This window comes from Salmo salar, chromosome ssa10 (genome assembly GCF_905237065.1).
Source record: "Salmo salar chromosome ssa10, Ssal_v3.1, whole genome shotgun sequence".
In the NCBI taxonomy this organism is placed as follows: Eukaryota; Metazoa; Chordata; class Actinopteri; order Salmoniformes; family Salmonidae; genus Salmo; species Salmo salar.
In genome coordinates this window covers 16,299,177-16,317,099 of record NC_059451.1, presented here as the reverse complement: position 1 = coordinate 16,317,099, position 17,923 = coordinate 16,299,177, and the positions used below count along the sequence as shown (strand labels likewise).

The 17,923-nt window shown below is 41.3% G+C and overlaps 1 protein-coding gene across 2 annotated transcripts in view; it reads left to right on the top strand.

Annotated features, from left to right (window-relative positions):
* The first annotated feature begins 1,096 nt into the window (after positions 1-1,096).
* The window catches only part of LOC106613616 (glutamate receptor ionotropic, NMDA 3B), a 102,990-nt gene continuing 86,163 nt past the window's right edge, over positions 1,097-17,923 (top strand). For both annotated transcript variants that reach the window (XM_014216062.2, XM_014216061.2), the window contains exon 1: positions 1,097-1,988. In XM_014216062.2, coding sequence (XP_014071537.2) covers positions 1,536-1,988 — 453 coding nt within the window. In that variant the 5' untranslated portion in view covers positions 1,097-1,535. The remainder of the gene's footprint in view (positions 1,989-17,923) is intronic.

Here is a 17,923-nt window from a genome sequence, read left to right as displayed (position 1 = left end):
CAACACTCTTTTTTTAGCCACTGACAATGTTACTTAGTATCAGTAAGTCATTCTGGTTAATGACCTTATTGATTATGCCAATTGGTGGGCTTTTATTCTTCTAGGGACATGTCAGAATGGGTCATTCAACATCAGGTTATCTACACGGGGGTTTTTAATCCGTGCTGGTATATCAACTGGTAATAATTAGTTACTTGGTCTGAATATTTGATTTCTGTGAATGTGTCTTTACAGTACCTTGCCTTTGCATTCATCCTGTACCACAAAATCATTGTTTTGAGCACCATCATATTGACTTTTGTTTCACATCTCAAGAACGCATCACAAAGCAATCCACATAAATATGTTGTTTATCATAACCAAAGTACAGTCCACATTTAAATTAGCTGGAGGCCTTTTATATAATGTGCATCAAGTCTATTGCTGATACACAATGAGTGTGTCCATTTCATTATGTATTTCAACATGCTGTTTGACTATAGAGGTCACACTTCACATCTTAATTATGATTACATATGTACACCTGATATAGCCTAATTGTGTTATGTGTAATTGCACACACATTGACATTGAAATGCAGGTGTAATTGCATTGTTTAAAAGGATACTTTACGTGAATCCTATCAATTTATCAACTTGATAAAAAAAGTACTTGTCATTTCCAAATCAGAAAAATATATAGCTATATCAAAAGCAGTTTAGGCTTTAGATTGTACATTGATTTCAAGATATGTTACCCATGGAATCCAATTCATGACTTGGTAACAAATAAACCAAACGCAGATGAACTGTCCAGATTGATTCAGTGCAGTTTCCCAAAGTTAGTTTGGCCCGAGACGGTATTTTATCCTGGATTTACCCATGCCCTGTGCGTGTGCCAAGTCATCCGACGCAGACGCAATTCTGCTTTTTGGTCCAATCATTTGCTCACTCTTAGGAATGTCACATCTCATTTTGGACATTCATAAAATATTTTTTTCCTCAGCCCGACCTTTGATGATCGGATGTATTTCTGTAAATAGATTTGGAATTGAAAGGAACATTTTTTTAAGGTTTAGATTTAATCAATGAATGCCACCCCAAACATTTTTCACAAAGGCTTTTATAACGTTCAAAAATTATTGATGAGAGAGTTAGGCTATTTAAGGAGGTGGTGTAAGTTTTTGCTAAAACTAGTAAGTTAGAAAAAGTGCAAGTTCCAAATAAACACATTTGATCATTATTTTCATCATTATTTTCATGTTGGCAACACGCAGGTGTTCGTTCATTTGTCAATACCGGGTCCAATACTCCCGCCTCATGACTGCTGCTCCGCTAGTGTTCGCCGAGGATGACAGTCCAGCGGCATCTCCGCCTTTACATCGTGCACCCCCACCCCTTCTCCTAGTCACACATTCTCACTGTAACTCCAACTGTAGATCACAGGTAATATAATCGTCGAAAAAAGGACCTTACATCAAAGAAAAGGGAAGAAAGAAATAAGGCAAGCAATGCTATCTTCTGACAATATCTCATTCAGTTTGAGAGCGCAGCAGGATGAATTTAATCTTCTCAAGATTCTTGGCATACTTTTACTTCGGATTCCAAGTTATTTTACAGTTCTTCATCGACCCTTGTCAACTCCATCCCCAGCCGTGCCACATTCTGGCGCAGATAGGACACACCGTGCGCCTTGGTGCCCTTCTGCCCACCCGCCAGCCGGCCAGAGTGCAGGCTGCCTTGAACCGCGCCCTCACCGGTCTCGTTCAAACTGGGGACAACTTTCTACCTTACAACCTGAGCCTGGAAGTGGTTCCTCGAGAGCCGGCCAACGGAGACCCGGAGTCCCTTTTCAGGTGTGTTTGTCAGGCTATCGTTGTTCAGGGGGTCTCCGCTGTTCTCGCCTTCCCCCAGACCCAGGAAGAGATCGTACAAGTGGAATTTATGGCTTCTTTTTTGGAAATCCCTTTTATAAGCATCATTGAACACGGAGAGCCTCTGAAAACACAGGTAACACATTTACATTCAGTTATGTCACAGCCGAAGTAGTCTTTACAGTCTTTGTTTTCAGGTAAATGGTTTGTACCGCCGCAGTAAACTTAGGCAATTCAGATGCCTGTGCGTTATGGTGCGCCACTGTGGTCAAAAGGGTCGCTGCTTTTTCCATGAACCCAATCGAAACCAAGGAGGTGAATGTGCAGTTAACAGGGTTTTGTGGAGATAAAGCGTATATAAAACATGTGAATCGATATTGTGAAAAGAACACATGAAAATAGTGGCAGTATAGTCTAATGGCAAGTAGCCACTCTTTTGCCTCTCCCAACTGTTGCCTTTTTCGATTTCTACCCCCAGTGTCAGGGTTTTGGTCCTTGTAGTATTATGACATTTACCCTGCGAACCTGATATTTTGTTTTCAAGTGAGATTTTATTCAAAGGGTGCAATTTTTGACCTGATCACGTACAAGGTCTGCCTCGGTAACACGCTGCGCGAGAGCGCACTGATTGTTTCTCCAAAAATGATTTCCACCAGACTTTCCATTCCGACCTGATCTATTAATTTCTCATTTAGCAGAATACATTGTCAATGTGTGTTTGCTTTAGGGCCATAGTGTGGTGCTGCAACCTGGTCTCAGAGCTTTTCATATTACTCTATACATAAATCCGAAACATCTCATTTAGTATGATATGTTAGGTTTTGTATGGTGGGCTATGTATTAATTTGTGGATGTCCATCACCCATTTCGTATGATATGTTACAAATTACAATCCGTATTAAACTGAACAAAAATATAAAGGCAACATGTAAAGTGTTGTTCCCTTGGTTCATGAGCTGAATTTTTTTTCCCAGAAATGATCCATATGCACGATAAGCTTATTTCTCTCAGATTTTGTGAGCATTTCTCCTTTGCCAAGATAATCCTTCTACCTGACAGGTGTAGCATATCAACAAGCTGATTAAACAGCATGATCATTACACAAGTGCACCTTGTGCTGGGAACAATAAAAGGCCAGTAATGTGCAGTTTTGTTACACAACACAATGCCACAGATGTTTCAAGTTTTGAGGGAGCGTGTACTTGGCATGCTGACTGTAGGAATGTCCACCAGAGCTGTTGCCAGATCATTTAATGTTCATTTCTCTACCATAAGCCGCCTACAATGTTGTTTTAGAGAATTTGTCAGAATGTCCAACCAGCCTCACGACCACAGACCATGTGTAACCACGCCAGCCCAGGACCTCCACATTTGGCATCGTCACCTGCAGGATTGTCTGAGACCAGCCACCCGGACAGCTGATGAAACTGCGGGTTTGCACAACCAAATATTTTTTTGCACAAATTGTCAGAAACCGCCTCAGGGAAGCTCATCTGCATGCTCGTCATCCTCACCAGGGTCTTGACCTGACTGCAGTTCGGCGTAATAACCGACTATAGTGGGCAAATGCTCACCTTCGATGGCCACTGGCACGCTGGAGAAGTGTGCTGTTCACGGATGTATCCCAGTTTCAACTGTACCAGGTAGATAGCAGACAGCGTGTATGGCGTTGTGTGGGTGAGCGGCTTGCTGATGTCAACATTGTGAACAGAGTGCACCATGGTGGCGGTGGGGTTATGGTATGGGCAGGCATAAGCTACGGACAAGGAACACAATTTTATTTTATCGATGGAAATTTGAATGCACAGAACTAACGTGATGAGATCCTGAGACCCATTGTTGTGCCATTCATCCGCCGCCATCACCTCATGTTTCAGCATGATAATGCACGGTCCCATGTCGCAAGGATCTGTACACAATTCCTGGAAGCTGAAAATGTCCCAGTTCTTCCATGGCCTGCATACTCACCAGACATGTCACCCATTGAGCATGTTTGGGATGTTCTGGATCGACATGTACAACAGCTTGTTCCAGTTCCCGCCAATATCTAGCAACTTCGCACAGCCATTGAAGAGGAGTGGGACAACATTCCACAGGCCACAATCAACAGCCTGATAAATTCTATGCAAAGGAGATGTCTTGCTGCATGGTGGTCACACAAGATACCGACTGGTTTTCTGATCCACGCCCCTACCTTTTTTTTAAAGGTATCTGTGACCAACAGATGCTTATCCGTATTCCCAGTCATCCATAGATTAGGGCCTAATTAATTTATTTCAATTGACTGATTTCCTTATATGAACTGTAACTCAGTAACATCTTTGAAATAGTTTTGGCAAGCCGAAGTTCGGAGCCAAAGTCTCCGCCTCTGTCAGTGATTGGTCAGTGATTGGTCAGCAGTAGAGATTCTTCAATAAAGTCTTTGTTGTCATTGAACGAGAGACGAGTCGTTTTCCTGAATTTTTTTTTATTGAGAAATACTGCACCAAACAGCTTTGTTAAGATGTAAAATTGCGCGACTAAGATCTCCTTGGCAAAACAGCAAAATGAATGACAGACGCTATGGCGTCTCAAAATGGACAACGAGTACTGTTTCTGCTTTTGTCTCGTTTTTCAAGCGAATGTCTTTTAAGGGAGTATACGAGCACACTCGTTCGGTTCGCATAGCCGACTTCGGCTAGCCGCCAGCCGAACTGAAGCATGCTGATGCCTTTAGGGGAAGGGTTAGCTGACATGCTAAGCAGTTGCAAAGTATCTAAAAAGTAGTAAGTAGTTGAAAAATGCTGAAGTTGTTTGATGAGATTTGATCTCACAACCTTTAGGTTGCTAGTTGTTTGCGTTACACACCCACCCTTCAATCCACACCAACCACCCTACTTTTGTTTTTGCCATCTGTAACCATCTGTCTCATGTAACCATACCAAACGTAACATCTCATACTAATTTGAGTGTCCCAGATTTACTTTTACTATGTTACGTCTAGTCTCTGAGACCAGGCTGGATTATGTACTCATTGTGCTGTGTGAAATGCCTTTGGCCACCGCATACCACTGGTAACTGGTTATTGGTTTGTCCTATCTGAGCCTTCTTGGTGACGTGGAATGAGCTACAGCTAATCAGTATATTATAGCAACACAAGAGGCATCATCCTGAGGCAGAGTTCATACTATTTGTGCCTGTCAGTTGTCATGTTCTTTACATTATTACCTATGACAATGACTGATTTACACCCACACCCACACACACACCACACACACACTTCCATCTGTATATTAGATAACGTCAGTGACTTTAGAGCAATGTGAAGCAACGTGACTTTCATGGTAAAATAGCTCTGCAATGATTTGCCTCAACATTATGCAGATCGGTAACTTCCATAGGGACCATGACATTGCTCATTCACCTTGTTGGTAAGGGACAAGGCCATGTACTTGAGAGCATTTCACCATATTTCATTCAAAATGTCTCTCAAAAGATGTATGATTTCACAGTGTCAGTGGATTTGGTATTGCTATTTCCCTTGGCATGCAAGGGAGGCGACGTGAACGTCTTAAAAATCATAGCCAGCTGGAATATTCCTTTTGAGCACTGCAAGCTCGGTACTCTTGGGGAGAGCTGTGCCTAAAATCAGAGAGAGCGAGTGAGAGAGAGGTTGGAAGTGCAGTCACAGTATCCGTACGCGGATTGAAAACTTGTACTCTTCTCTCATTTTGTATTCCACGGACCCTTTCCATTTTGCCATCAAAACCAAGATCACAACTATGGCTAATGGTGCATCCTACAGTATACAACCTCCGTCCCTGTCATGGCTTTCAGAGAGAGGCCTGCAGTTTGATCAGCACTACATGAGATGACAGGGGGTTTTGCCTGGGCACTGGCAGTTTCTTTCTGACCTTTTTAGGTCAGCTAATACCCTGCCTGTCATGCTAAACTGGCTCTAATGCACCTGTCTGCAGGTTTAAGAGACTGGATGAGTCATAGTCACAGTTTCACAGCACCAGCTGAGCCACCCCAGTCAGGCAGCCTGCCGTCGTATGATGTGTCAGAGTGCTCACTCTGGCAGTTTCAGCTGGAATCTCTATCTGTGGTTCTCCTGTGGTTGTTCTCTCACTCTGTCTGTCTCTCTCGCTCTGTCTCTCATTTGTCTCTGGGTGCATCCCCTCTCTCCTTACTGGCAGTAATCTGAAAGAGCTGGACAGCTGTGTACGCATATGGGCAGTAGGTGTCCTCCATATTGCTTTCACCCATCTTGTGTCTTCATATCAATGCAGATAAAGGAGAGGTGGGAAAGCCGCTTTAGGTTCTCGAAAAACACCCTTTAGCTGTACGTCTCCGTGACTTGTCAGTTTGTGTTTGTCAGTTCGTTTTTCTAAGATGTGCAGTGTGTTTTAAGTCTTTTTTTGATGTGGTTGTAGGCCACGTGATTGTGTGCACTTGTCTTTCGGCTGTTGATGCGCCTGTCCTGATATGTGCATAGTTACTACGTCAGTGTGTCTGTGAACTATTGAACTTGGCAGACCTTTCCAGTTTTAGACGGCTTACAACACAAGGTACTTTAACAAATTAAAAAGGGGGGGAAAAAAATCACACACTGTAAATCTTAGGGTGGGCAGGGAAAAGTGCACACATTTGTCTTGTTTAATGTCTGCCCATTAAAATCGCTTTGGAGGGTTTCCTTAACTGACTGTGAAATGATCACTGGGCTGAATGGGGAAAGAGATGGGAGGCAAACACATACACACAGTCTACCCACCTGGAGTGTTTTCTACCAAGCCACTTGACTTCCTCCATTGCACCTCATTATGCTATGATCAGCAGCAGATGAAACTTGTCAGAATGATTCATGACAATTTATGACAACAATTTCACGATGTCATGACACACAGCAGTGGACTATCATGGCCGCCGCCTTCATGGTTAGCCAACGAGCCAACCTCCCAGTAAATCACTGCATGTGTCATGACAGTGTTTAGGCATTTGCCATGAACTGCCATTAATATTATTGTTGGAGTCATGTTCTGTTAATGAAAGTCCTACGTAGGGGTTATATGAGGTCCTGATGAGTCCCCTTGCTTCACTAGGATCTAAAAGGAAAGGAATAAGTCATGTCATGTAGGGTTTATGACATGGCCTTTTGATGTCTTACTCTGCTTCCAAACCGACTTTTGAGAAAAGGAATGATCCCTGTGGTAGGATGTAATGTATTCAATGTCTACACGTCATAGTTTTATGTAGGTCATATACTGCGTTCAGTGTTTTATACAATGTGGTGTTTCACACAATATAAAGGCGACACAAATAGCCTTTTAATCCTGTGAAAAGTGGGATTGTGGCATATGGGAATGGCATCACATGCATGGGGCAGAGCTGAGATGGAAATCTCACAGACACAATGAAGTCCCTTTCCCTCGCCTTCTTCAGTCTGCCAATCAGTCTAAAAGCTCTCATTGGTCTGCACTATGGCGCATGTTGTGTAACCCCCCAAAAATTAATGAATGTGAGTAATAGAGAGGGCTTGTAGAACACAATGCCTTAGAAATGGGGGATTGGCTGGCTTCGAGCTCCTTTGAGATGCATATTAGTGCCTAGAGCCGAGTCTACTTTAGATCAGATACTGAGATAGAACTACGGGCTCTGTGAGGGGAATGAGCTGAAAGATGGTCCCTGCTGTTCTGGTGAAATGTTTGCTTTAACAAGCATGGTGAGGTCTTGCAAACTGAGGTTGTCATACTTTGCTTTCCCGGGCGAGTTCGCCGACTGCACTTGTAATGCAATTGTGCGTATAAAAGAACAGATCATCACTTAAGATGTGAGAGGCAGCCTATTTTGAAGCTTTGACAGTTGAATCGCTATCAAACCCCTGTAATCTGTTTTGAAAATTTGCTGTTGTTTGAGTGTGTTTATTGGTAGTGGTATTTCTTATGGCAAGCATATATGATTGTGGATGCTCTTGACTAGAGCTAAACCCCTAATTATTTGCTCAATAAAAATGGTCGTAGTGAGTGTGACAGGCAATTAATGTTGCCAGTTTTATATGTTGGTAATAAATGAATTGGTAATACTGCACAGTGATTACGCTAATACACCCACACAGTAGGTACCAAGTCCTTCTTTTAAGATTAAACTTCCAAGCTGTGATGTACCGCTAATGCAAACAGCCTTAAAAGTAATCAAACCATGTTCTCATTTGAGAACTCTAGATAGTAACTTTCATGGTACCTTTTTGCTGCGTCATTCGGGCCAAGTGTTACAGCACTGGGCTTTTTTCTCAGTAGGTCATTACATTTAATGAATCATCTGTCCCAGAGAAATGTTTACAGATACGTTTGCGGAAACATGCATATTGGGGAGAAATGGATTTGGCTTGAGGGTTAAAATAGATCTCTTGCTCCGTCCCAACATTAGAGGGCAAAGGCACAACTTTCAGAGAGGTTAACTTTCCTCCTTATGCAACTTACTTGAGTATAACATTTAATTAGGATTATCTTGAGTGAGATTCTTGACTGCTTTGTTAAATAGGGGGAAAAGTACGGGTGTGAAAGCTATTTTTTGTCAATGTGTTTTCTTTACTACCCAATCCGAGCTTTGCTGTCAGCAGCAGAAGCTCGGCTTGCAGTGGTCGAAGTTAAGGCAGGCCCAGTGCATTAGCGGAAAAAGGTCTGAGTCAGTAGACTCCTGAGCGCCAAAGATAGAGGCCTGCCTTTCATACCGCAGGTCCAGTTTACCGCTCAAGGGACAAAAGGCAGGGAGCGCAACGATTAAAACTCCCCCTCCCCAAGACTTTTCCACGTGCAGAACTAGACATGAGTCATCAAAGGCGATTTGATGCTCTAAAGCCTAGCAAAGGTTATTAAAGAGAAGGGACCTGGTTTAACACCCCAGATTCTTCTATTCATCTTCAGAGGCGCATTGCTATTTCAGGCAGAATCTGAACTTTGACCTATTTCTGTTTGATATTTGCCTCACTAATAAGATAAGTTGCTGATAGTACTAAGAGGCTGAACAGACCCTAGATGGGTGTTGGCAAACATGAGAAATGGGATTCAGAATATGCTGACATATACAGTAGCTTAATTTCCCTTTCCTCCAGGAGTAAGCACATAAATACACATACTGTTCCTCATATAAATCTTTATATTTTTCACTTATCTCTCTTTTCTTCATGCAAACATAGATTCACCATAATTGCAGTCTGTTACTCCACTCAGAGGTAACCATTGCAGCCCTGTCCTAACAGCTCCAGTCTGCTTCACCTAGCTGTGCAGGGAGAGGTGTGAAATACCTGGGGGAGATAACTGGTAATTGCTCACAGGTGGGGGAGAGTGATAGGCAGTGTTAGGATCTGGCTAAGTCCAGGGTTACAGACCCAGGGGAGACTGTCTGGAAAAATCAGTGTGCTGCTGGAAGAGGTGTTTGAGGGGCCAAGAAGGGCACTCCTCCTTTGCTTCGATAGGAGACCCCCATTACCCCAGGGCAGTAATGGGGACATTGCCTGGCAAAGGGTCCTATCCTTTAGATGAGATGTCAAACTGAGAAGCGTGATCTCTGATAATCTCATGGCATGTGTTGGCATCATGGTGAACTTGCTATCTACAGTTGAAGTTGGAAGTTTACATACACTTAGGTTGGAGTCATTATAACTCGTTTTTCAACCACTCCACAAATTTCTTGTTAACAAACTATAGTTTTGGCAAGTCGGTTAGGACATCTACTTGGTGCATGACACAAGTAATTTTCCCAACAATTGTTTACAGACAGATTATTTCACTTGTAACTCACTGTATCACAAATCCAGTGGGTCAGAAGTTTACATACACTAAGTTGACTGCGCCTTTAAACAGCATGGAAAATTCCAGAAAATGATGTCATGGCTTTAGAAGCTTCTGATAGGCTAATTGACATAATTTGAATCAATTGGAGGTGTACATGTGGATGTATTTCAAGGCCTACCTTCAAACTCAGTGCCTCTTTGATTGACATCATGGGAAAATCAAAAGAAATCAGCCAAGACCGCAGAATAAAAATTATTGACCTCCACGAGTCTGGTTCATCCTTAGGAGCAATTTCCAAACACTCAAACTCCTGTACCCCTATGTCGGTCCAAGGGGGGACATAAAGCATATGCATTCTCTTTTTCAGCTTTTTTGATAGCCCACTATATCAAGCAGAGCAGGCATAATCAAAATGACACTGAATCAAGGTTGAGACGAGCAGTTTCTTAACTTTGATGTTAAAATATCAATTTGTTCGCCATTTTAGAAAGAACTTTAGCAGCTATCAGGTCTCCAGAAAGGGATTGATCTAGGGACACACCAAGATAAGTTACACTTGTTTTAGATTCAATCTCCTTGCCTGCACAGTTTACCCAAGCAATCTACGTTTTGTTCCAAACAAAATCAATTAAGTTTTTCCCAAATGTAGCGACAATTTGTTGTCAGTCAACCAATCTCTAACAAAATGCAATTCCTTACTCAGGGTCTCCTCGATATAAACTGTATCCTTCCCTGATACCAGTATGGCTGAGTCATCAGCATAAAGCAGGAGTTTGCATCTGCCATATCATTAACGTATATAAGAAATAAGAGAGGCCCTAAAATTGATCCCTGCAGTACTCCACAGGATATTTCTTTGGCCTCTGACAGAACATCACAAACATTACATTCTTGTGTTCTGTTGGTCAGATAAGACCTAAACCAATTCACTGCTACACCATTTAGACCCATGCATTTCAGTTTCATCAGGAGAATATCATGGTCCACAATGTCAAAAGCTTTCTGCAAGTATAACATGACCATACCTGAATAGTTCCCCGTCTCACTTTCCTGCTTGATGTGGTCAAAAAGGTGGATAAGGCAAGTATCAGTGGAATGAGCTGTTCTAAAGCCAGATTGGAGTTCATAAAGAAGTTTGTGCTCTGTATCCCTCAAGTTTATTAAAAACGAATCTCTCAACAATTTTGGATAAGCTGCTGAGGATCGACACAGGCCTGTAGTTTCAGGAACCACCCTGGCTGTTTTGAGATAATTGGTAAATGTACCACTACTAATAGAAAGGTTAACAATATGCGTTATCATTTTAGCAGTGACACAAGCACTATCCTTTATGAATCTTGCAGGGAGGTTATCCAGCCCAGTTGCTTTGTTTGGGCTCGTTAAGCATAGTAGATTGGAGACTTTGTCCTCTGTTCCCATGCACAGCTCAAACAAATAATTTGTGCTACCTTTGCTATGGTAAAAGTTGTTAATGAAAGACTGGCCATGGTATGCAGGGAAGGTTGGTAACTTCTTAACCAGAGATGAGGCTATAGGAGGTAAAAAAAATAGTTAAAATAATATGCAACCTTTGCCTGGTCATAGCATAAAACATCATCAATATCCAGGCCAATACTACAGGATTTTACCTTATAGGGAGTTTTTGAGCCAATGTCCTTTAAAATGTTCCACAGTTTACAAGGCTGATGTAAGTTGTCATTAACAGTGTCTATGTAATGTTGGGATTTGGCCTTATCCATTTTGTATCTTGCCTGGTTTCTACAGTTAATAAAACCATAATCTTGTTGTAGATGTATCCTTTTGAATTTGGCCAGGTAGCGATCCCTTTTCCTAAGATCTCGGAAGTGATCCATTTTCCTGACCGCTGTTTGATTCAAATTTGTTTCATCGCCAGAAAGTCGAGTGCAGACAGAAACATTTATTTAAAAAAGATACCAAAGGTACCTGTTCACCCACGACTGCGTGGCCAAACACGACTCCAACACCATCATTAAGTTTGCAGACGACACAACACTGGTAGGCCTGATCACCGACAACGATGAGACGGCCAATAGGGAGGAGGTCAGAGAACTGGCAGTGTGGTGTCAGGACAACAACCTCTCCCTCAATGTGAGCAAGACAAAGGAGCTGATCGTGGCCTACAGGAAAAGGCGGGCCAAACAGGCCGCCATTAACATCGACGAGGCTGTAGTGGAGCGGGTCGATAGTTTTGAGTTCCTTGGTGTCCACATCACCAACGAACTATCATGGTCCAAACATACCAAGACAGTCGTGAAGAGGGCTCACCAAAACCTTTTCCCCCCTCAGGAGACTGAAAATATTTGGCATGGGTCCCCAGATCCTCAAAAGGTTCTACAGCTGCACCATCGAAAGCATCCTGACAGGTTGCATCACCGCCTGGTATGGCAACTGCTCGGCATCTGACCGTAAGGTGCTACAGAGGGTAGTGCGAAAGGCCCAGTACATCACTGGGGCCAAGCTTCCTGCCATCCAGGACCTATATAATAGGAGGTGTCAGAGGAAAGCCCATAAAAATGTCAGAGACTCCAGTCACCCAAGTTATAGACTGTTTTCTCTGCTACCGCACGGCAAGCGGTACCGGAGCGCCAAGTCTAGAACCAAAAGGCTCCTCAACAGCTTCTACCCCCAAGCCATAAGACTGCTGAACAATTAATAAAATTGGCACCGGACAATTTACATTGACCCCCCTCCCTTTTGTATACTGCTGCTACTCGCCATTTGTTTGTTATCTATGCATAGTCACTTCGCCCCCACCTACATGTACAGATTTTCTCAACCAGCCTGTACCTCTGCACAGACTCTGTACCGGTGCCCCCTGTATATAGCCTCGTTATTCTTATTGTGTTACTTTTTATTTTAGTCTACTTGGTAAATATTTTCTTAACTCTTCCTGAACTGCACTGTTGATTAAGGGCTTGTAAGTAAGCATTTCACTTCTTGTATTTGGCGCATGTGACAAATAAAGTTTGATTTGATTAATTCTAAAATTGATTTTTTTTTGGTCGTCAAATCTACACACAATACCCCATAATGACAGTCAAAAAAGGTTTTTAGACATTTTTGCCAATTTATTAAATATTGAAAACAAAAATACCTTATTTACATAAGTATTCAGACCCTTTGCTATGAGACACGAAGTTGAGCTCAGGTGCATCCTGTTTCCATTGATCCTCCTTGAGATGTTTCTACAACTTGATTGGAGTCCACCTGTGGTAAATTCAATTAATTGGACATGGTTTGGAAAGGCACACACCTGTCTATATAAGGTCTCATCAACTCGTCCTAATGTACATTTTTTCACTTAAGAAATACTGTACCAAACATCCTAGTCAGATGCAAAATTGCAAAATCGAAAGCCTTGGCCAGGTTGATGAAGACGGCTGCACAGTACTGTTTTTATCGATGGCGGTTATGATATTGTTTAGGACCTTGAGTGTGGCTGAGCTGCACCCATGACCAGCTCGGACACCAGATTGCATAGTGGAGAAGGTACGGTGGGATTCGAAATAGTCGTGATCTGTTTGTTAACTTGGCTTTCAAAGATTTTAGAAAGGCAGGGCAGGATGGATATAGGTCTATAACAGTTTGGGTCTAGAGTGTCTCCCCCTTTGAAGAGGGGGACAACCGCGGCAGCTTTCCAATCTTTGGGGATCTCATACGATACGAAAGAGAGGTTGAACAGGCTAGTAATAGGGGTTGCAACATGCTGACACCTTAAGAGTCTCTAGCAGGGAATTTGTAACACTTAGAGACATTCTATTTTTGAGTGATTATATTTTATGCACTACAGTAATAATATGAAAATAAATATAAAGCAGAAAAAAAAAGAGGCAAAACTTGAAATATTTTTAAATAACATGTCAGAGTAAGGGTTATGAGAGTGGTACTGAAAGTTCCTTTTTTACTGGGATCAGGGCTTTGAAATCAAGCCTAGTTGTTGTAGATGTGATACTGATCTGAATGGTATCCGGTGTTTGGCAAAAAATCTATATTCCCATTTGTTGTTCTGAGGGCTGTATTATCTCAGATCTAACTAAACAGTGATTCATGGGAGCAGCTTATGCATGTATTCATATCATTTCCCAGGGACATTCTGGAATAACTAGTGTTGGTTTTGGTTATTGCTAAAAAATGCAGAGCTTGTTTTTGTTTAGTGAATTTTTTTAAATTTTACACTAGAGGCAGACCGTACCCAATCTCTCTATTGTTTGGGCAAGACTGTTGTTGGGCTTTTCCTTGATAACATTTTTTGTAGGGGTTGATACATTTTTCGTAAGCGAAAATTAAGTCCGAAATTTCAAAGTGATTACAAACTTAAGAAGCCTTTTTAAACCTCAAATGCACTACAAGTTTTACATTTCCTGAAAGTTATTCTGCAACAGGGTGATCAAATTAAGTTCCGGCACCTGTATAACACAGTCCTAAACAAGCCTATTTGATTTGCCCATATTCCAATGTTCCCTTTTTTTTATTATTATCACAGAGTAAGTTATCACTGTATCTATTAATTTCACAACTTCGCTGAGAGAATGCCTCGGTACCATTTCCAAGACAGCATAGATCACAAAGACGCTATTCGATTACAACCACATAAACAAATGCAGGAAATAAAAATGACAGGTCCGACTGTAGAATGACCCCCAATATGGCCTAGTGAGTGAGCATAAACAGTACATTTCCGCTGTGTCGGCTGTCAGGCCCCTCTGTGTTATTTCTGATTCACGGAGCATGGTTACTGACCTATCATTACTCCTAGAAGCCCTCCACTCTGCTTCATTGCAGAGGAATTCAGCTGACTGTTTTTGTTGTTGGATGAAGTAGCACATTGACCGGGAGACCAGACCAGCACTGGGGCTGGATGGAGTGTGCTGGCATCTCACTTCAGAGCTAATCCATTGTCTTCCCCTCTGACTGCAAACAGCGTTTTGGCAGGCACCGCCGCTCCCTGAATTCTGCATTCGGCTCGTTCGCCTGCCAATGACTCCCCTTCAGCTTTGCCGCTGCACCCATGTTATTATCCAACCTCTAGTTGTGTTGAGCTCTTGTTAATTTTTTTGCGACCACCGTTTTCTAGACACAGCCTCGTTTGCCCTCCCCTTGATTCTAAACAATCCCACTTTTGGTGATTTTATTGCAGAATTTGCTCTGCAACAACCATCCCTGCCAACCCTTGAATTGAATGTCGTCCAGACATTACGAGGTCCAGTGTATTAGCCATATTGGTAATTTGCACCATCAATGTTAAAGTGGGAGTCTTCGTAAATGTGGCACTTAAGCTTGTACCACTGTATGCTCTCTCAAATAGACTAGGCACTTCAGCCCGGATCTGATTGAGCAAACAAAGAGTAAACTTAACCTGTGTAAACATCTTCGGCAAACAAATCCAGGTTTGGAATGGTCAGTGTTGTCATGACTTTGGCCTGTGGGTAAGGTTTATGACCCCCCCCATAAATATCTTTCTCCCTTCCCTCTCTCTCTGACTCTACTGAAGGACTCTTGAATAGCCTTTGTTAAACATAGAGAGTCTGGGAACATCAAACAAGGAACCATATTTCAATAATAGAACCAGTTGAGAATATGCGTTGGTACTTAATGAATATGATGTGAGTTCGGTTGTCATCTGAGACATTATGATTGATGACAGGACGACATAAACTGTATCTGGGAAAGTCTACACATTGTAGTTATCAGATTCACATGGAATTGTTGTGCAATTTAAATGTTTGAATATGAAACTATTTGTGAAAAGATTAAATGTAATTTTAGCTTCCAAATGAGAGAATTGGGTTTTCATAAGGTTAGAGCTCTGCTCAATCAGTGGCCCGCCCCTGTGAAGAGACATTGGTTATAAACTATGAAACACACCCTTCTCTCCCTCCACTATATAAGCCCTTGACGAAAATGTAACCTTCTGTTCCCAGTCTAACACACAACGACAATACTACAACGTATACCATTTACCACAAGAGACATTCTTCCGAGGACAGCAAGATCTCTGTTGGGCAACACGACCAGCATCTACGACCAACCTACCGAAGCGCAGCTCAGAGTAAATATTTATTGCATTTCCCTTTTCCAAATGGGCGGTAATTTTATAATCCATAAGATACTGTATTTACGATAGCAGAGCTTCTCCCTTTGTTCCTCAGTCTTCCCGCTCTTTCACTCAAACCCAACCCCCTTTCCTTTGTGTAACCAGCCGTCACGTCGGCTCGTCCACCAGGGTCATTTTCTGTATGACATAATTTGCATTCTGTGCATATGTAATTCTGTGTGACTAGTTAGGTATTTAGTAAATAAATAATTAAACCCAATTTTGTATTGCTGATTCAACTTGTTAGCCAGGGTTCGTGAAGATAACCAAGAATTTACAACTTTCAGATAAGGTGACGATTAATATTGACTGCTATTGATGTAAAATATTACTAGGTCTTTAAGAGTTTATTCGGAAGATAACATCTTTATAAACACTCTTTCGTGGTGCCCCGACTTTCTAGTTAATTACATTTACATGATTAGCTTAATCAGTTAATATTAATTACAGAGAAAGGATTTTATAGCATGTCATATCACTTAATCCGGCATAGCCAAAGACACAACAGTGTACTAGTACCTGTGGCAGTCATCAGCTCGCTCATGCATACGGCTTAGCAATGAAGGAAACTATATTCTTATACAATACTTTGATTTCACCAATCCGATTAAATAATTGCTAAACCTGAAAGTTCATCCAGCCATTTTGTGTCGGACAGTTCCCAATCTTAAGTGCCAATATCATTTCATGATATTTGACTGTCAATTTGGATACTCCTCGAATAGATTTCAGAAACATTTCATTTAGCAGATAAGGTATGATATTGATATATTCCTGTTGTAAACCTAGTGGTTTTGTAAGAATTCATTACATTAAGTAATTAACAGTATGCCGACTCATTAAAGGACAAAACGCAGCATCATATGATGTAAAATGCATCATACCGGCTGTATTTATGAATTTTGAAAGTTATATAAACTTGATTGCTGACATGCTAAACATGGGACTATATCAACAATTAACTAATGAAAGAAATGCCAAAATATAGTTTTGGGGTGGAGTTCTCCTTTAAGAAGGGATTCATAAAGAGTCTGTAAATGTTAAATAAAGGTTCAATTTAAAAAAAAAATGAATAAAAAAGTGTTTATAATTATTTGTTAATAATTAACTATAGGTTAATGTGAAATTGAATGTTCAACATTCTGATAGAATCGGTGTTTGTGAAGTGGTGATGCATGCTCGGAGGTTATACAGTTTCATTTAGTTTCATGTATGAAATTAAAATATCTTAACTCAACATTGTCACCTCGATGCATCTGTTAATCGGTTATACAGATCTTATTTTTTGTTTCTTACCCTGTCAATGATTGATGTTTACTCTGTCTTTCACTCCCCAAATGGGTTGAAATATATATATGTATGTATGTATGTATGTATGTGTGTGTGTGTGTGTGTGTGTGTGTGTATGTATGTATGTATGTATACATACACTACCGGTCCAAAGTTTTAGAACACCTACTCATTCAAGGATTTTTCTTAATATTTATTATTTTCTACATTGTAGAATAACAGTGAAGACATCAGAACTATGAAATAACACATATGGAATCATGTAGTAACCAAAAAAGTGTTTAACAAATCTAAATATATTTTATATTTGAGATTCTTGAAATAGCCACCCTTTGCCTTGATGACAGCTTTGCACACTCTTGGCATTCTCTCAACCAGCTTCATGAGGTAGTCACCTGCAATGCATTTCAATTAGCAGGTGTGCCTTGTTAAAAGTTAATTTGTGGAATTTATTTCCTTCTTAATGTGTTTGAGCCAATCAGTTGTGTTGTGACAAGATAGGGCTATTTTCTGTATAGCACCCTATTTGGTAAAATACCAAGTCCGTATTATGGCAAAAACAGCTGTCACATATACTCCCTCTCCGGCCTCTAGGTCATCATGCTGCTGATTGTCCCGCACACCTGTCACCATCGACTTGCGCACCTGCGCCTCATGACACTCACCTGGACTCCACCACCTCCTTGATTATCTTCCCTATATCTGTCACTCCCCTTGGTTCTTTCCTCAGGTGTTATTCACTCTGTTTTCAAGTCGGTGTGTTGTTTGTGTTACGTGTTTATTGTTTCATTTATTTATTAAAACACTCACTCCCTAAACTTGCTTCCCGACTCTCAGCGCACTCGTTACAGAATAACACCTCACCTAAGGGAAGCATCAGGGAGTGTTTTTTTA